The sequence below is a fragment of the Drosophila ananassae genome, chromosome 2R, assembly GCF_017639315.1.
Source record: "Drosophila ananassae strain 14024-0371.13 chromosome 2R, ASM1763931v2, whole genome shotgun sequence".
In the NCBI taxonomy this organism is placed as follows: Eukaryota; Metazoa; Arthropoda; class Insecta; order Diptera; family Drosophilidae; genus Drosophila; species Drosophila ananassae.
The window spans coordinates 24,227,610-24,248,032 of NC_057928.1; the positions used below are offsets into that span (position 1 = coordinate 24,227,610).

At 45.7% G+C, this 20,423-nt stretch overlaps 1 protein-coding gene across 1 annotated transcript in view; it reads right to left on the reverse strand.

Annotated features, from left to right (window-relative positions):
• Positions 1-1,104: 1,104 nt before the first annotated feature.
• LOC6507717 overlaps positions 1,105-20,423 on the reverse strand; it is a 101,816-nt gene continuing 82,497 nt past the window's right edge. The window contains exons 7-10 of the mRNA XM_014909938.2: positions 5,658-8,746; positions 5,208-5,603; positions 3,390-3,617; positions 1,105-1,540 (exon numbers count right to left, since the gene is read on the reverse strand). Coding sequence (XP_014765424.1) covers positions 1,409-1,540; positions 3,390-3,617; positions 5,208-5,603; positions 5,658-8,746 — 3,845 coding nt within the window. The 3' untranslated portion in view covers positions 1,105-1,408. The remainder of the gene's footprint in view (positions 1,541-3,389; positions 3,618-5,207; positions 5,604-5,657; positions 8,747-20,423) is intronic.

Consider the following 20,423-nt stretch of genomic DNA (forward strand, 5'->3'; position numbering starts at 1 on the left):
TGTTGCCGCTGCTTTTCAATTTTCCCTAGTTTTTCCTTCATGGTGAGCTTTAAAGGATTTGGAACTTGTTTACGTGGCGTATTAGTATAATTTACGGAACGGAAGCCATCAAAGGCTTTGATGCGCCGCAGGCGAGTCTGGAAATTATTTTCGCATTGCCTTAGTCGAACTAATTTCATCGTGTCCGCCGTCGTAGTGTTGGTATATTTGTCCGGATGGCTAACCGCAGGGAAAACAAGGACGAACACGGACAGAGTCGAGTGTTTCCATTAAACAAGTCGGCATCTGAAATGCCTGGGCTTCGAAACCAGATAAATATGAGAGGAAACCTCGTACTCAATAAAGTTTTGGGATTTAATAAACTAATGAAAAGTTAATAACCACAGTGTCGGTTGCCCCGGAATGTATGCTATGGAATTATTGTACCGAAATCCATTAGCAAAATATGACCATAGATTAAAGATTCTAAACCAGATGGAACCGCAGATATAGATAAATGAACAGAGAGCAGTGCTATTTGCAAACATATTTATTTACATTTTCGCCCGTTTACAATTGTCGCAGCAATTGCTGGCCATAACAATTACCGTTTCGTGTTTAACCATAATAATCTGCCCAGTTGTTTGTGTAATTAAACAAATAATAAAGCCCAGAGAGTGGGGCTGGGTCCCAGCCCAAGCCCAATCCGAGCCCTTGCCACTTGAGTGTTTTTATTGTTGACCAAATATGAGTTCATTGGATTTAAAATGGCTTAATCAACTCGCCGTGTACTCTACCACTGCCACTCTGGCCCGACATAATTCCAAAAATATTTACCATGCCAAGTGTGTGTGTTTATGGGTTTGGCTTTGGTTTTGGCCAAGCACTTTTCGCCTGTTCTAGACTTATGTCGGTCTGGGCTGCCACGTGCGTGCCCGGCCTGGATTCTCCATGCTCCTAGTATAATTTTCCTTCTCATAAATCTTGGGGCTGAATTTAAAAATAATACAGCCAGGTAAGATTTATTGAAGAGCTCTGCCAGGTGAAATCAATAGGCATGCCAGGGGCACAATTTATGGGGTGGACCTAAAACGAATCGCCTCTCAATTATTACGCAATTTCGAGTGTTTAATTAATGTAAGGTATTTTATTGCATTGTAATCAGGGTATTCGTGTGTGTACGTATTATGGTTATGCAAAGTATAGTTGTATAGATATAGGTATAGGTATTATTATGTAAACACTAACTAACGTTATGCGTGCTCGATTCAATTGTATATCACTTAAATTATAATTACGAAATCGCTCGTCGGTTATTGGCGCATAAATACACATTAAATGCATAACCAATTGTTGAGTTTTACGTCCATCGATTCGCTATCTAATCGGCATACATATACATATATGGAGGGGATGTGTCGGGGATGGGCTAGCTCCTTGCCAGCATTCCGTTGATCATGATGTTGGCCAGGGCGTTCCGTCTCTTGCGCCACGCCCCCATTCCTTGGGCGTGGTACTGCAGCTGCGTGTACCACTGCTTCGTCCGCACTCCGTCCTCGGCCTGTGAATAAATAAAGCGGCGTGAAAACCCGTTATACGTATTTGATTGACTGGGCCAGGCGACCCCCGCCTGTCATTTTGACAGGTTCGCAGGTCATGCATGAGTGTGTGTGTGTGTGTCTGTGTATGTGTGTGTGCCTGTCAGCTGCTCAGTTGGCCGGAACTAAACGTTTCAATTTATGCGCCAACAACCTCCAAAATGCCTACGCCCTACACTCGAAAAATGTCTCCAGTTCGCCATTTAAAATTATTCACAATTTATTTACATTTTTACAGGCTTTGTCCTAATAGAAAAGGCTAAATCCAAACCAATTTTATTTTAAACAAATCAAATAACAATAATCTTTCAGAATAAGCTTTCTCCAGAAGCAAGAAAAATGCTCAACCCTTCTGAAGATTTTCAAAATATTGTAAACTTTTGTTACTCATGAAGCTTAAATAATCCTGATATTGGTCCTTAAACGCTTTCGAGGATTTTACAAATATTATCGATTTTTTAAAGTTTTATAGTCAGTCCAACGTTTAAGTTTTATATTTTATTTATCTTTGAATATCTGAACAAAGCTAACCTAACCAGCTTTAGGGATTTGATTATTTTATTTAGTAAAGAATCTTTTTAAACCCTCGAATATTAATTTTTAGTTAATTGTCTTTGAGTCATTAAAGGTAAAAGTCTTTCAAGTTGAAATCCTTTATTTTAAGTGTATATATAATCCTATTCGTTTGTCTGTTCGGTCCCTGTCTCTCCGCCCTGGCTATCTCTTTTTGACCGCCTTTCTCGGCGCTCGTTCACGCAGCCATTTTGTTGCGCTCCCGTGCGTTTTTCTTTCATTCTTTATATAACGTATTTCAATAAATGTCATTCATTTTGGCAGCCGCTCTACGTGCGCTGCCTGAGCGCGTCTGAAAGGAGATTCTTTGCCTGCGGGTCCCCGGACCCTCTCCCAGACCACTCCCCGAACGGCTTAGCCGCTTGGTCTGAACCGAAAACCATGAACAAAAAAAAATTTGCATGACTAAAATGTGGATGGTCGGATGGCGGGATGGTCGGATGGTTGGTACTACAAGCATTAGACGAGCAAAGATTTGAAATGGATTTTTGCATACGCTTTTTGCGCTCTGTCTGTTATTAAAATTGCTTTACTTTCCCCCAGAAACTCAGAAATACATACATATGATGCATAGAGAAGCGGCAGGTAAATCTGATGGCAAGCTCTTCATTGTGCTGCCACGCCCATTCGGAGGAATTTGTTGGACTCCCCCCAGGAAAGGTGAGCGCCAACGAAGAAGCTATCCATGGTTGACTTTTATTACATTCCAAGATGATGGTGGGGAAAGCCCTTTAAGCTGATTCGGCTAGAAATTTCATAAGGACTTGGCATATTTTTCAATAAAATCCATAACATGTTTTCATACTTATTGAGATACAAATTTCAATAGCCCCGAAGTTTGCGTTTGCTGAATAATTAAATTAAAGGTATAGGAAATAAAACAAATTGAATTAAATCCGTTTGAAAAAGTACACCATTTCGAAACCACTTTACTATCCTGTTGCGCTGCTCTATTAACCGCACTTTCAGGATGAGAGGGAAAAAAATAGAAAAAGTATCATTCCGACGAGGCCCATTCGTAAAACCATTCGTTTTCCCCACTAAGCGGGAAACATACAAAGCTAAAACACTGGCATTCAACAGCCAAAAGGCAGGGCGCTCTCACTTATTCAAAATCCAACTCAACCGGACTATGAACTAGGATTGGCTTGCTCTGCTGGAGGGGAACAAAGGGCCAGGAGCCGTGGTGGTATCAATACTGATACCCACACTCGTTCTCGTCCTCGTTCTCGTACTCACTTTGAATATGAATGTATCCTTCGATGAAATTTCCTGCACTTCGAAATAATCATCACAATCCGCTTCGCTGCACACGACACATCTGTCCAGATAGAGCGGCTCCCGGATCAGCGTGTAGCGTCCGCACTTTTCCTTCACCAGGAGGAGCGATGCCTCGCGGATGCCCGTGTGCTTCGGGAAATTCAGTTTTTCCGACATGGCCTTCTCTGCCCTGTAATTGGCACTTGGCTATTGTTGTTATCATTGTTTTTGTTGTTGTTGTTGTTGCAATTTTAGTTGTAGTTGTTTCAGGTTTAGTTGTCGTCGATGTCGGTTGGTGTGGCATAAAAAAAGGACCAGTACCAGGACACCAGGAGCAGCACCATCAGCGACGACAATGGAAGCAAAAGAACAGAAATAAGAAAAAATAGAAAATTGTGTAAAACGAAACTAAACAAAATTACAACTGAAAAATAGATGTGGGGGAAGTGCACTGAGAAAAATATTTAAAAACTGTATTTATTTCGAAAACTACAAGCAACTATTTCTATAGTTTTTTTTTACTATTGCATCCCTAAATCTCAATTTCTTCTATGGCTTTAATCAAAAATCTTTTTCTTACGATTATGAAATCTAAGACATTTAAATTTATAATTTTGTTTGCCGAAAATCCATTTGCAATTTTTTCTTGGTGTCTGGGGTACATCCTAGATAAGGCTTTGGCAAGCGCACAAAGCGTGTCAGGCCGAGAAACTGCCGCAGGAAGCGGCACCAAGAAGCAACTGGAGCCACAAGACTCATGCTAAAAAATAAAACTCAAAAAAAGTAAAAAGAGCCGGCCCAGTAAACGAGATGCTGACCGTTCTTGAATTGAGCATTTGTCGACTGTGGCGCCTGGGCCAGAAATTTAGAGCAGGGCGTCGTGGGACATGAAAAAAAAGCAACAGAAACCCCCGATCGGGGAAGAAAAACCAAACAAAACATGTGACATACGCACTGCGTCCGCATGTGTCCGTATGTCCGTTTGTCCGCTTGTTCGTGTGTACGATTATGGCCCCGATCCCAAAACCCCGGCCCAGGGGCCAAACCGGATGTCGCCTACCGTCCACATGCCTACACCCATGTTTCCCTTCAAAGCGTTAAACTGGTTTTGTTTTTTGGGCCAGAGATAGTTGCTGGGATAAGCACTTTTCATTAGAAGAAAAACAAAAAAAAGTGGAAACAGAAACCGAACCAGGTCTGTGAAGTGAACGAGGAGCAGCGGCTGGCAGTGGGTGCTTCGGACCGATAACTGGCAGGGTGAATGTGGTCTCGCTTCAATGGGCTCGGCTGCTTCCCTGCTCCTGCTTCTGCTCCGGCTCTGGCTCTGGCTCTGGCTCATGCTCTGATTTGTTGAAATCTTTTATCGCACGGAAAAAGCGTTGCCATGGCAACCGGGACAGCTCAGGACAGCTCTGGTTATAACCTTACCCAGAGGATGGTGGCTTCAAGCGTCAATCGCTAATTGCCTCACCATCGCCACATCCATCTCCATGGCCAACGACTTGCTCCACGTGAAATGCCCAAACGTATCTTGGGCTTTGTCAAAAGTGACCCAGACAGGATCAGGATAGGCAGAAGGATAGAGGAGATGGAACATGCAACTCAAAGCGTTAAAGAAAAAAATTGGAAAAATAAAAACTAAAAGGACTTCGATATGAACTAATTGACCTAATAGAGTAGTTGTTGTTTCAATTTATACTTTTTAATCAAAAGTGGAAGGGGAATTAAAAAAATATGTCGCATTCAATAGATTCTTATACTAATAATTAGTTGCTTTCATGAAATTTAATCACTAACCTTGCCATTGGTAACCAGGAGGGCGTTGACCGGTGTCAGTTTGATGGTTCGTGCTTTCTTCCAGTTGCTGTCCGTGGGCTGGGTGTACAGGAGTCTACCCTCCATGGCGAAGCGCACTTCGTCATGGTTCCACTCCAGGACATCGATGGCCATCTTGCGCAGCTTGATGTTGATCATGTCGATCTCGCAGGAGGCGCGTCTATTGGGGCTGGATGAGCTGATGCGGCGCCACAGCTTAGTGGGCACATCCTTGGCCTCCTGGTTGATGTGATTCAGGTGGAGTTCAATCTTCTCCTGGGCCTGCTTCAGCAGATCCCGTCCGTCCAAGTGGTTTGGTGTTACCTTATACAGTCTGGCCAGCAGCAGGGGATACTTGGTAACCCGTTGGACAGGGACCTAATGGAAAATGGAAAGTGAGATAGCAAGAAGACAGTGAAAACCAAAGCTTACCATCAAAAAGGAGTTTAAATTCATTCGCCGCAACACGGCATTCTCCATTTGGGAGACCTTCAAGAAAATCCGCAACAGCTCCTTCTCCTTCTCAAGATTGGCCAGGAGCAGGCTGGCTCCCGCCTGGCGGACGCAGTAGCTCTCGAAGGCGTGCAGCATCTGGGTAAAGTCCAGGAAGATGCGCCCAATGTTCACCGTCAGCAGGTCGTCGTCCCCCTGCTCCAGGGACATATCCAGGGCGTCCCGCATCCGCTCGGCCAGCGTCTGGTTGTTCTCGAGCAGATCTTCCGTGTTCAGGAAGATCGCGGAGAGCTGCTCTTGGGTGAGCAGGCCGGCCACCAGCATCGGGTGGCAGAATTCCTCGAGAATGATCTGCAAGTCCCGTCCGTACTTTTCCTCCGTCTCCACGATCTCCGTGATGATCTCCTTGCGTTCCACGCGTTTCTTTCCACACTTTCGGCAGACGAGCGGGGCGTAGAGCACTCCTCCGTCGCCGACCTGCATCTCTACGGCTCCATCGCAGTCCTCGCACAGGTGGAGCACTGTGGGCGTGGCCTGGTACTTGCTGCGGGATGTCTTGCTGGTCTCGGAGCCCACTCCCGAATCCTGGCGCTCCACATCGCTGCCGGACTTGCCACCCGATCCGCCGCATATGAAGCTATGTGGTGGTGGCGACAAGGAGCTCATGCTGCTCTGTCCACTATCTCTCTCCCGCTCTCGCTCCCTCTCCCTTTCCTCCGCTTGTCGTTTGTCCAATTCGCTCAGTGTGTCGGTGGCTTCCTCCTCAATAATCTTGGGATTATTTCCGTAGTCGAAACTTTCCTCCCGCGCCAAGCCCCGCTCCTTGGCATCGACCAGGTACGAGAGTATATCATACTTGGAGGCTCCCTCAAAAATTGAACGGGCAGCCTTCTTTTCCTGCTCGGCATCGTTAAGGGGAGGAGCCGTGAGTGGCAGTGGTGGCGGAACCTCGTGGATTTCCTCGTAAATAGGGTCCCCGTTGTGTCTTATGGACTCGTAATGGTGTTCTCCATTTCCCAGCTCCTGATCCGCATGTGTGGAGTGCTCAATCTCAGCCAGAGTGGCATCCACCAGAAGTTGATAGAACTTGGCCCGCGTGGCAGCATCCAAGTCCATTTCGGAAACTTTTTCGGCCTCCTCCTCGATGATTCCCGAGGCAGTTAGTTCGCTCGAGCAGCTCTGGTAACAGTCAGACTCGTTGCCATTGGCTCCGGAATCAAAATCGAACAGCTCGTAGTTGTGTGCGGAGGCGAAGCTGTTGGCGGAACTGATGCTGCCCCGATTGGACAGGCGGTCCTCCTCTTTGGTTGCTTGGCTGGGAGCCGGGCTATCTCCGGGCTGTCTCTCCAGGCGGATGCGCTGCAGTGAGGCGCTGATCAGGCGGTTCATGTCGTCGTGGTCTTTGGTGCCGCTCATATCGATTCCTCGGCGGGCCTGCTGGAGTCTCTGCAGTGAGTTCTCGATCAGCTCGGCCACGGTATCCGTTTCGAGGCCCTCGGCCACCTGGCCCAGCATAGGATCCTGCAAGAGCTTGGCAATGAAACCGGACTCCTTTGGTGGTGAAGCAGTCACCTCGGCTTGCATTTTCTTGGATCGGCCACCCTCACCGACGGCTGGAGCCCTCAAACCGCAAACATGAGGCACTAGATTGAGTTTCACTGCCTCTACGGGGTTTCGTAGGATTTTCAGGAGCTCTGTTTCATGGGGCACCAGCTTGGAATCGGGTGACTCCGGGGGTGGAGGCGTGGCCGGCGTGGAGCTTATTACGGGCGGAGCGTTGATGGCCGTACTGCTCGTGGCGGCTCCTTTGCGCTCCCTTTCGTAGTCCAAACGGATGAGGGTCCTTCCCCGGCCGCTGGAACTGCTGCTGCTGGAGGTGGAGCTGCTTGAAGTGGAAGATATGCAAGACACTGAGCGCTGGAGGTTGACTTCCGTGCTGCCCCGAATCGGAATGATGGCTATGCCCATCTGTTGGCTCCTTAGGGTGTTCAGCTGGTTGAGCTGCTGCTCCTGGTCCTGGTCCTGGCGTTCCTCGCCGCCGCTTACACTGATGCACACACTGGTTGTCGACTGGCTGTTGACCACCACCGATGATTGGTATAAGGGCTGAGCCGCGTCCGCACTCAGATTCATCGTGGAATAGCAATCATCGCCGCTTATCAGAATCGAAGTTTTCTTGGGCGCCACATCCTCCTCCTGCTCGCCGGTGGTGAGGAGTAATCTGTTTGGCCTGCGGCGCAATTCCACCCCCAGATCGGAGTCCTCCTCGCTGTGGGAGATCTTGAGGCGATGAACCTCCAGCTCCCCATTTTGCTGCTTGAATGGAGCGACTCGCACCACAGTCCTCTGGGGATTGGGAATCTGCGAAGGAGACGACTTATTGATTTCGTGCGGCTGTGGTTGCGACTCCTCTAATCCTTTGCCAGTTCCTTGCGGCTCCTTGGCCTTGGGAGGCGATGGGGGCGGCGGAGGCGGCTCCGTTGGCCGCCTTTGAAATAAATCTCTCGAGTCGCTGCGGTTGCTTTTTATGCGCAGTGCCATTGTGTCCTTAAAATTTAAAATGACATTCGCCGGCCCGCTGGCTGGAGTTGAAGGCATGGACGTAGAATGGGCATGGGTGTGGTTAGTCCTGGCTGGGGGGGAATGGGGTATAGACGAGGCCACATGGCCGTGGCCGTGGGCGTGGGCGGATAGGGGCGCGGTCGACAAATGCCGTTCACTGTGCGCTCGTCTGATGGGATTTCGCGATTGTGTCGTTTGTGCTGCACGCTTTTGACTTGCCGCAGGCTTGGCAACAGCATCCTTCTTCAGCGCTCCCTCCTGCGCCTCCCGCTCCTTCTGGCCACCCGCGACGACCTCCTTCATCTTCTCCGGCTCCTGCTTGTTCGTCCTGTGTTTGTTGCCTTTGCCAGGACTGTTGTCGTGACTCTCATCCTTGTCGTTGTGCTCGTCATCATCGTCGTCATAATCGCGATTTGCTGCTGTCGTCTTTTGGGTTGGCGTTGCCGTTGCCGTTGCTGTTGCTTCTCCTACTCCTGCAATTTCTGCCCCGGATCCTGGTGATGTGCCTGCAAAAGAGTAGATGGCAAGCCGGTTAGATGGTAACACTGGTGAGTGGCGTGTCGCAACTGGCAAAATGTTGCTTTTGTAAAGTAAATCTAAGAGCAAGATGCGATGAGGAGCAGCTACCCCTATCCATACCATACCCCTGTTACTGTCTCTGTCTCCGTCCTTGCCTGCTGCCTGATCATGGGAGTAATAGCCAACAGCCGAAGGGGATTTGGCTTGGATCAAATGTGACTGACAACGAATGCAGCAGAGCTGGCCAAATTAAATGGCTAGGTTAAATGGCTGGATTTGGATCTGATTTAGAGCTAGATTTTGGCTATATCTTTTTCAAGTCCAACATATTTTTAAAAGTTTACAAATGTGTTGTAAATTTTATGAATTAAATTTAATATAAATTCAAGCTTTTAACTTTTTTATTGATCGAAGTTCACCTGTGACCTGCAGCTTACTTCAGTTACAATATAATTAGGAGTTTATAATTCCCCCTTTAAACTTACTAAGCTGAAAACTTATTTCAAAGTTTACTTTACCCGTATTTGAGGTATTATTACTCGTAATTCAGGGAATCCCCCAATTGACTTTATGGCTATTTATTTATCTTTCCGCAGAACCTTTGCCTGTTCACTCGGTTCAGTTCATGCAGATTTATGTTCGGCCAAATGGTGTAGTGGCCCTCGGATCCTTCGCCAAGCCCATCCAATAGTCCCCCACCTCCTCCTCGCCCTACACTATTATCCATCCCCCCGATGCCCAGTCAAGGAGCCACCCACTCCGACCACTCCGCTTCCGTTGACAGCCACTTAAAGATGTGCCTGGCCGCGATAAGGTGTTTTGTTTCGGCTCTGTCGGTTTTCGGTTTTTGGCGGTGGCCACGCTTGTGGTTGCGCCACCATCCCAGTCCCAGCTTTCCCTCCCGCCACCCCCCACGGAAAACCACGGACCCCTCCCCGCCCACGCCTGACAATATGTACGTATCTTTATTTATGGTAAATTGGGTGATTTACGTTGCGGCCGATAAGCTTTGCTTTTCAGCGCTTGCCGGCTGTCCTCGTCTCTTGGCATTTGAATTGCTAGGCTGCCAAGCGGCTCAAGTCCTTGACTGTGGCAATGGCGGATGGCGGATGGCACTGGCACTGGGCTTGTAAATGGGCTTTTATTTTCGTTAGCCGGGTTAAGAGCCGCACAAGGACGATTTCGGATTCCAAGACGCGACTGCGAACGTGGCCGGCTCAGTGCGCCGCCAAACAATTTGTGTTGGAATTAAGATAATAGATTACATTTAAATGTTTTTGGGGCTGCGAAAAGGGTTTACTTCTGTCGCCGAAATTTGAGTGCCTCTGCTGACGTCAGGTCCTAAAATGAGATGATAGCATTCCACACCTCGCACCGCTCCCCGCATCCCGCCGCAGATAAGAAGAAGTCCGGAGACCGGACTGGCCAGACCCGAAAAGCATCCACCATTTTAATGAGTGTGAAAAGTGAGCTGGCTTTATGGGTTGCGGCCACCTTTGCGTTTTATGTTAATGAGTGTCATCGGCACTGAGATTTGAGGAGCTCAGCCAGTGCACTTTGAACCCAAAAGCGGATCGAATAAGCCAGCCCCAAAGCCAGGACAGGACCCTGTCAGCGAACAATGAAATTAATTAATTGCGACAGCCACTTGAATTTCAATCGACAATCCTCGATTTGCTAATCGCATTAGCTTGCCGCTTCGGAATAGTTTCCCATGCAAAACAGGGACAAATTTGGCAACAAGAGAGCAGGTGGATCCGGTGCAAATGGCTTAAGTGTTTCGAGTGTGAACAGGTAGTTCGGTTTTCATCTAACACTTGTTCGCGAACTCCCCTTAAATTAGTGTCTGCACAAAGAAAAATCAAAGCTATTTGAGAAATATTTTAAGATCTTTGCAATAAAATGAAAAAGACAAGGCTTAACCTTACTTCTAGGGTATAATTTATTGCCTAATTTATAGTAAATTAGTTTCTTGAATTTTTTCTCCGTGTCTGTTCTTTTTCCGCTGCCACCTAATGAGATTTTTGTTGAGAATTACACTGGCGTTGACGCTCAGTTGCCGACTATTGTAATTGGTTGCCGACTTGCCTTTGAGCAAAAATATTTAATTAACGCCCTTTGTATTGTATTGGGAAGCGAATGCGATGCTCCACTGGCTGTGTGTACACTAAACTCTAGCTGAGATTCGACAATGAGAGGGCCTGCAAAGGAGCAGCAAATAAATCTGAAATTTGACAAGCCAAGCGCATACAAACCCTTCATTTATTTAATTGCCTTAAGTCTGGGTGTATCTAGGGAAACTTCACTGATTCGAAAAATAAAAAAAATAGTAGACAAGCTAAAATAGGGAAAATATTTGCAGTAAAGGATGTTCAATTCTTTGGGTGCAAGCTGCATGTTATTATGTAAGCGCTGCAATATTGTAAAGTTCAAAATCCACATTTAAATTGGATCAATTTCAAGCAGAATAGGTTTTTGGGTTTCTCCGCTTGGTTGCCAAATTAAATAAAAATCGTTTCGTTTTGGCCAGGAACAAAGCAGGCCAAATGTAAACAGAGTGCAAAAGGAGTTGGGCGGAGTGGCCGAGCGAGGTGAGTCCTTTGGCCCGATGCGGCTTTGTTCATTTGAGAAGAAAAAGTAATTAAAAGAGTAAGTTGTCGGGATTAGTAAAAACATTTTAATTTAGTTGCCATGCATAACAAAGAGTGCCGACAGAGAGGGGTTACGGCAACTGGCAGCAAGTCAAACTGAAATGGGTCAATAAATCCGAGCTTAATTTTATTGCTCTTTCGCTCTCCTCCTTCCCCCTCAGCACTCCCCTGCACCATTCTTGAGCTATTCTGCTGAGCGGGACGAAGAAATATATAACTCGCAATGGTAAACAAATCAAAATAAATGAGTAACAAAAGCAAGTCAGTGCCGTGCTATGTGAGCTCAGCTTTTTCGCTTCAGATTTTCCCCATCGCTTTTCCCATTTTCCCTTTTCCGGCCAACTCCTCCGATGTGCTGACAAGCTGACAAACTGACTCGAGTCTTCGAGGGAGTCTGGCAATCTGCCGGCCACTTTCTGGGCGGCGAAGTACTCGCAAGGAGGGTCCGGGCCATCTAGGGAGGGCAGCAAGAAAGAAATTATAGTGGCTGAGCAGGGATTGAGATACGTAAACGTACTCGTATTCCGATTGGAATTGCGATTCTATTCACCAATCTGCACACGCAAAAAATATCCATGCTATACAATTTATCTCAAAGGACTTCTGATAAAATGCTTCTGATCCACTTCGTCTTCAATACTAGCTGCATATTTTTCTTGACAAAATCTCGTATTTATTTTTCTGTGTGCATGCTCTTTTACAGCTGCAACATTATTGGGTCCACAGCAAACATTGTGTACATTTTGGCTCATTTCAATAAGGGCACAAATTTTACTAGCAGGACATGTCAGAAAGCAGAAAATAGCCAAAAGCCGGAGCGGGAGCCGGAGCTGGAGCGGAGGGAAGAGATGGCTGTTTTGATGGCAGCGCCGGGGTTAAAACATATAAATTCGCATTAGAAATGCACGAGTTGAGTTGAGTTTCATTTCGGCTATGAAACAAGTAAACAATGCCCAATGCACAACAGCAACAGAAACAGCAACTGCAACTGCAACAGCAACACAAACAGCAATCATTGCAAGGTAGCTACTGTTGCAGTTGTTGCAGCTGCTGCTGTAGCACGTTTTGCCGGCCTGCACAACATTCATTTGCTTGTCCTGGGATGGCCAGAATCCACACCCTTTGTTTCCACTACGGCGTCCCTTGGCTCCTTTGTTATGGCAGCTTCAAGCCGTCTTATTCAGGCTGCTGCTCCAGCGACTGCCCCTTCGTCTTTTTAAATGCGCGTAAACTACTTACAGGCGCATCCTCCCTGCCGAATACAATGAGAGGCAAAATAATAGCAGTAGGTCCGAGTTCATTAATTAATTAACTATCAAAATTTATAAGCTTAAATTGGAGCTTGATGCTGCCTTGCTCTCGCACTACTCTCCATTAGTACAAGACACATTGTTCAAACTAAAATTTTGCTTAGCAATAGCTTACAATGACTATGAGAAACAGAATATAAAGAATGGGGAGCTGTATGCAGCTGAATGCAATTGTGTGTAAAAGTACAGAAAATATAATATAAACTTCTTACGGGCAATGAACAAAAACAAACTGCTGGCAAACATATTGCGAAAGTGCAAACAGCGGGCATAAGATGCGTTGAAAATCCTTTATCAGTGAAATTATTTGCGCAAGGACTACAGCAGGAGTCAGCAGGAGCAACCGTGGCGAAGGCAAAATGAAAACGAAAATGAAAATGACTGTGGCCGAAAGGGCGACTGGAACTGGAACTGAAACTGAACCGTACCAAGAGTTGGCCAAAACAAACCGATTCCCCAGATGCTCCGCGGTCTCTTTTTTTTAGCCTTTTATTATTTTTTTGCTGTTGCCCCCACCGAATATCTTGCTTGGCAAATGTGTTGGAAAATTTTTGTTGCTCCGAGAAATGTTAAAAAAAATCTCCGTTGCCATTCCATTCCATACCATTCCACGGCATCCCACTCCATTTGCCAGCGCCAAGAAGCGTGCTACACTTTTCTTTAATGGCAGTCTCGGCGCTTTTATGTCATAAAAATTGAGCCAAGCAAGTGAATCTAGTATATCTATGTGGGGGGGCGTTTTTATGGCCAGCATTTTAGGGGCGTGGCTGAGGCGGATCCGCTTCTTTTCACCTGATGCAGCAGCTCAGACAATGCGCTGCATTATTTAAAGGATGCCGAACCAAGGATGTTGCGATGGAAGGAGCAAGGAGTTGGCGAACTGGTGTGCAGTTGCCTCGGGACGGCAGCCGGATCCCGGGTCAGTAAAGGCGGCGAAGGCAACGCGGCGAAATGCAATTAAAGCGCCGCTCCTCAGCCAGCAACCTTTCAAAAATCTACTTGCAAACTTTTCACATGCATTGGCAGGCAACAACAACAGCTCACAACAAGGGGCAACAACAGCTAAAAGCGGCAAAGAAAGGAGGTTACACTGAGAAAAATGCCAGGCTTACTATGCCAGGGATCTTTCAATTTCCATTTAAAGAAATCGAAAAAACTATAATTTAATTAGACAGCATAAATATAATTATAATTAAGTCATAAGCTACAATATTTTTTCACTGTGCTGAATCCGAAAACAGTGCCAGTGCACAAATGGCAGGCAAGTTCTAAAAATACTAAAAATACTTAATTTAGCTGAAAATGTCGTTGGCTTTTGTTCTTGAAGAGCGCGTTCCAAGTTTACAGTTCCTGCCTTGAGATCGTATCCGGAGAGCCTCACACCGCCGGGATCTGAACGGCACCGTCTCCGTCTCCGGCTCCGACTCTGAATCCGACTCGATTCCGGCAGGCTGGTGTACGTGCCCCGTCAAATGGATACGGGTATGGGTGAGATGGGCTAAGTGCAGCAGCCAAGTCGCTGGATATGACCGTGTACGGGTACGTGTGTGCCGGTGTGTGAGCATTAGAAACGCTTATGACAAACGGATATTAAGTTCAGCAGTCACGTAGCTCAGGTAAAATTCTTTTACGATAATTTTTGCCAAAAAACAAAAAATACAAAAAGGAGCCGAGCAAAACAAAAGAAAACTCCGAAACAGGAGCGTGGAGCTACGCTGCAGGATAAAGGAGCGCCAGGGGAGGGCCAGTGCAAAATGCAAGCTGAATTTTTGAAGGAAATAAAGGAGAATAAAACATTTTGGCAACCAGGAAACTTGAATCACTCAAGTAGAGAGCTTCATTACGCACTTTAAGGTGGGCGAGTCCCAAGGGGAAATTCGAGCAGGAAATTTAAGTTTCAAATGAAAAGAGCCAAGCAATATGCAAATGGCATGAAACTGAAATCATTTAGACAAATAAATGGAAGCTCATATTTACAGAAAGTTTCTGTGCACTTGCCTCTGCGAGAATATAATTAACTAACAATCTAATTTAAGTTTAGTTTTCAACAATTTGTAAATCTGATCAATTAAATGTGGGGGTTAAGTTCCTCCAAAGTTAAGTTCGAGTCGATTTGCCCGATTAAACCCTAAGCACATTTTATTGGTGCTAGAGTCGAATGTTGTAAATGTTACGTATACGCCCGGAGGACCAGGGTAACTTTTTCCAGTTTCGTGTTCATTTGCAATTTGTGGAACGGCAACAACAATTAAAGGTGCTTCTAAACGCTCCACATCCTCTGACCATCCAGCCCCTCCATTCTTTTTCGAAACTTTGTGCTACCCCAACAGTTAACAATTAAGTTAACAGTTTTCCGAGGGTGTGTGAGTGCCGGATTTTGTTGTCTAAGGCGAAGTTTCACACCTTGTCGGACAAAGGGGCACCCAACCCAGCCCCCCAGTGAGCTACCTCGGAGCTCACCCAGCCAAATAAATTCTTACAACAAATAAATATTATTTAATTAATTTCATAGCTCTGGCCAAAATGCAGCAGACAGAAATTTGGCAACTGCTATGGTAGTTGCTGGGTTTGCAGTTGTGTAACTGCATTTTGTTGTTTGGTTTCTGGACTGTTTTGCGGTTGTTGGATTTGCTCCACCCCTCCGCCTAGGGACTTTAGGGCCCCATTGGGGTTTTGGGGTTTGGTTGGATCCTTTCGGGCCGGGCGCCTTGCCACCAAGGTGGAGTATTCTGTCCCGTTTCCTAGGCATCCTGCCATGTCAGTCGGGCCGTCTATATGTGGGCAACGTGTGCGGTTTTCTCGTTGCCGGCTAACTTTATTACGATTATTTCGGGGGCTTGTGCAGACCTTGTTAATACGCTTATTGCTGTTTTCTAACCCCCTTCCAGTTTCTGTTTATTAAACGAGAGTTGATGTGGTTGTTTAAAGTTCTGGCACCGCCACTTTGGCGATCTCTGCCCACAAATTGCCTGCAATTAGATGCCTTTAATAAAAAGAAACCAGAGCAGAGCTACACAAGCAAAAAAATGCTGTTGCCTTTGTGTTGTTCTGGAATTGCCAGCAATTATTTAATGGTCCTCTAATAGCCAACATCCGAACGGGGCCATAACAAGAGCCAACAACGGGCGGCCGACGTTAACTTAACATTAGGGCCAAAAGCAAAGTGGGTGGGCATTCTTAGGTAGAAGCGGATATAAGTACTAACTGGGGGATGCCCTATAAAAAAGAGCCACTGAGTTTAGGAAATATCAAGAATTTAAGTTACTAATCCTCTCGGGTTTATTTTTGGCAAGTTTAATGGATTTATTTTTCTTCGGAATGCGATTCAAATCTACTTTTATTATTTTTTGAGTAAGTTGTTAAATATTCAAGATTTAAACCTTTTCTCAATAAAACTGAAACAAATAATATCTAAGCTAGAATTCTTGGCATTATGATACTACAAAATAAATAAAATTTTGTGTTGAATATTTGTTTTAAATGGCCAACTCTTAATATTCTTATAACTAGTTTCTATACACAGAACTTCTTAAGAGTATTAAAGCTTGTTGATACTTGCTGTTTTCTCCGAGTACAAATAAAAAGAACACAAATTATTACGCAACGCCCCTGGGTAAGCAACCCACCCACCTCCATTTCCACTCCCATTTTGGCACTCCCACTCCCCATTCAGAATCCGGAATTCCACCCACTTCCTGTTGCCCGATCTAATTGCCAAGTGCCATAAAAATGCGTTTGTTGTTTGTCTCCGCCTCGACTTCCCCTCGATCTGCCTTTGCCGTCCACCCATAACCGATATGCTTTGTGTGCTTTATGTGGCTTTGAATCAGGATACGCCTTGTGTTTGCCCGGATGGCTGTCTGTTTATATTTTTTAATTTCTTCGGGGGCAGCAATAACGCGTGGCAAATACATAAATTCGCGTCAATTAATAAGAAATTGTGGAGCGTGGCAAGGCGAAACAAAATGGCAGAAGCACAGGGCACAGATTATTACACGTATGAGGATGAAGGGCGCTCTGCTTTTGGGGGCGTGGCACGGTATCGGTCTGCGAACTTCTACTTAATTGCACACTAAAGAGCGACACTGGCGGCGGGGCACAAAAGGACCAAGAACGACGGAGGCAGGAGGTGGAGGAGGATCCTGGCGGTTGGCAAGCAGACCGGGCTAAATTACGATGCATTTAATTGCTCGGATTTGGTGCACAGATTTATGTCCGCGCCACTAAGTGGCCTGCTTAAGGCTTAAATGGCCCGACGACGTGAGCGAGCCAAGGACGCCTCGACTCGCCGGCAAGTGGCAACTGGAAACGCACACGGGGCGAAAGTGAAATCGCTGCCAGGATATGAGCCATGTGCCCCATGCCAGAAACAAAGCGCCAGGCACCTGTCTACGTGCTCGGGTCTTGGCCAGGCCAACAGCCAGTTTAACCCGCTCACGGTAGAACGGACTTTGCGCAAAAAGAAACCAAAATTCCCGTCCTTACAAAAATCTCCTTAGGCTTCTCAAATATTTTGTTCTCTTTATTTTATTTAGCTCTTGAAAAGGGTAACAAAAGTTGTCAAATATATCCTGCATATAAAAGAGAATAGTACCCTTATTTTCTTATGTTTGAACTGATTTTGGTGATACTATTTTAATGTGGGCTCTAAAAACTTTCCAGGGAAAACTAGTAAAATATATTAACCAAAGAAGAACTAAAAATATTTGGAATTTCTCCAAGTTTTTGGCTGGTTTATTAAAATCAGCTAGCACAGGAACGAGCTTGAAACTTAAACAAAATTACATCAAGTGCAATTGCTTCAAATCCATGAAACTTTAAAAGTTTGTGACTTTTAAACCGGCTACGGGTTAATTTTCAGAGCAAAAGGCAATTCCCATATGATGTCCAAATGAGTGTGGGTTCCAGTTGGAAGGCAAGTGCCGCGTTGGCGTTCTAATTGGAAGTCGGCGGAGCAGCAGAATAATTTTAATTTAATCTTTTTCCTCCGCGACCGTGGGGAGTGGGGGGCTCAGAAAATCAGTTTAGGAATGTAAATTGATTTTGCGGTAATATGGAATTTAGTGTCCAGACGGAGAACACGGACGTACAAACATATGCAGGGTAATATATGGAGTTACTGAGTACGTGGTTGTGCGGTGGCCAGTGGTGCGTATGCGCAATCTTGTCCCTAGAACGGGTCAGCAAAGTTTTCCCTAACAGCGGGTCAGCAATTTGCAATCACAGAGTGTGCGGGCTATTAGGCAGCACAAATTTAAACAATTTAAGATATGGCGTACCATAAAAAATTAAACTATACCAAGTATTTTGGGGATCTGCCGTAAAAACTTGCCAAAAATAAACAGAAATGGCCGGGGACCAGGAGCGGGCTGGCCGCAAGTAAATAAAAATGTTGAAGCAGAAAAGCTCCTCAAAAGAAACCGAAAGAAAGGACAAAGGAGGTGGTTGGTGCTCGGTGGGCAGTTTCAGGGGAACACCGGCCTCTACAGCCTCGTCGTCGCATTACGCATGAGAAATTTTTGCTTTTTAAATTCTTTAAGTAATGCAAATTAAATTTAAATAGCAAATAGGCAAGAGGCAAACACAACACGCTGGAGAGGAAAAGCCAAGGAGGCGAAGACAAAAACTCAAGCGGCGGGTCGGGGCTATAGTGGAACAAGAGGCTGGCAGGACGTTGTCGGGTCCAGTTCTCGGCATGAAACAAATTTCAAAGACAAATAAGCGCCGAAAACAGCAGCAATTAATTTGCTCCCTCCCGTGTGAGGGTGTCCTGGTAGGTGGGTGAGTCGGTGAGCCGGCCAGGGGACCTTAGGATACGTCGGCCAAAGGACTCTTTGGCCAGACAATCGTCAGGGCATAGCGTGGAAAGTTTCTTCTTCTTTTTTCTCAGCTTCCAGCCTCGGTAGAGGCTCCAACTTTTCGGCACAGTTAGCAAACCGCACATTGGGCTAACTGTGAACGAAACGGAACAGAGCGGCACTGGGGCAACAACAAGACAACAAGCGACAGCCGCAACAGCTACTGGCAACTTAAGCCCCGCAACTCGAAGTTGTTTCGTAAGCAAACAAACGCACCCACACGGCAACAACAAGGACGTTGGAGCGAGGATTCAGGAAACAGCCAACTGGAATCGGAGTAGCATTCGTAGTCGCAGTTTCCAAAGATGCGGGAAAGCTTGGCTGCCGCTTACATTTCACACATTTCAGCTATTTGGACACTGAGAGAAATTTGACTCTGTGTTCTAACTTTTATGACTATTCATTACTTCCTACCATTTATTCAATGAATTTGTTAATAATTTTAATGAAAATCTTAGATAATCCATTCAATAGTCTAAAAACTGCTGTATGGGTATTTTTTTAAATACTTTGAATATTGAATAATTTCTAAAATTATTACTAAGTAAAACAGTTTAAAATTATGATTATCAAATTTGTAGCTTGCCCCACAAAAACTGTAAACTTTTCATAAATTTTTAATTGTAAATATCAATCAAGAGGTAATTAAAGCATTTACCGACACCTCAAATACTGAATAAGTGGCTAGATAGTTTGCGGTAGTTTTAATTGAGGTTGAGGTAAATTGTAAATTAAGTTAGAGTAGCTAAGTTACTACAGTCTGAAATAGAAGTATTTTTCTCAGTCCACCCACTTGGGCCAGTGGCCTGTGTTCTCTTGGAGCCCTTGCATGCGGTTTAAATTCAAATTTGTTGGCAACAAACAGACAATTAATTTCGCATATACCATAGATGTGCTGAAGGCGCTTTTTGTTTTGTCCTGCCAGCGGGCTTCCGGTCCCTGGAACTCCTGCCACTGCCTCCTATTCCGATGTCCTTGTCGTTGTCTGTGGCCCTCCGGCGTAATGGGCATCTAAGTGCCGGCACAGCCAGACAACGCGGTTTAGAATCCCACTCCTTGCCATTCTAGCGCCCTGTCATCCTGTCACCCTCCCTCCTCCCCCCTGCATATGTGCGGTGTTTCAAGGTTTCGCCTATGGTTACGCCCACTTTTATTAGCTCAATTTTTTGCTCTCCTCCTCGGCTGTGTGTTTGCATTTGAATTTTAAATGTTATTACTTCTTTTAAATTGATCAGCATCAGCCTCGCCATCAGTAGGAGTGGGGAGCGGAGGACTGAAAGTCCTGCTAATTTATTCATGGCAAATAATTGTTTGTTAAAAGGGCGCAAAAATGTAGCCAAGTAAATGGATGCTAATCTGCATATGCTGGAAATTGAATTTGGCTTAGAAACCGACGACGGCGAGAGCCAAACGGTTGAGAATTAAAGCCACCGCCTTTAATGCGAATCATTTTCCGCAACGTTTAATCTCAACTGTTGGCAGTATGTAATGTTTGCATTGGATGATACCAGTGCTGGGGAGATAGTGGTTGCGCCAAGTACATAACTTAAAGCCAAATGCTTCTGGCCCCATTCGCGTTAAACTCCCTGGCAAACAGACCCAAGGACATGTCAGGCGCAGCGCACAAACAAACAGGCAAACAAAACACACTCGCCATCCGAACCCACGTGGCGGAGATGGAGGTGTCGGAGTCATAGACAATGATTAAATGATGCCCATCACTCATATGCAAGGCACGAGCGGGCAGGGGGCTGGGACTAGAGGTCCTGTAATGTAGTGCCATAATCCTTGGCGCAATTTTTGTCTGCACACAAGCCGTACGGAGCAATATGTCGTAATATCCGG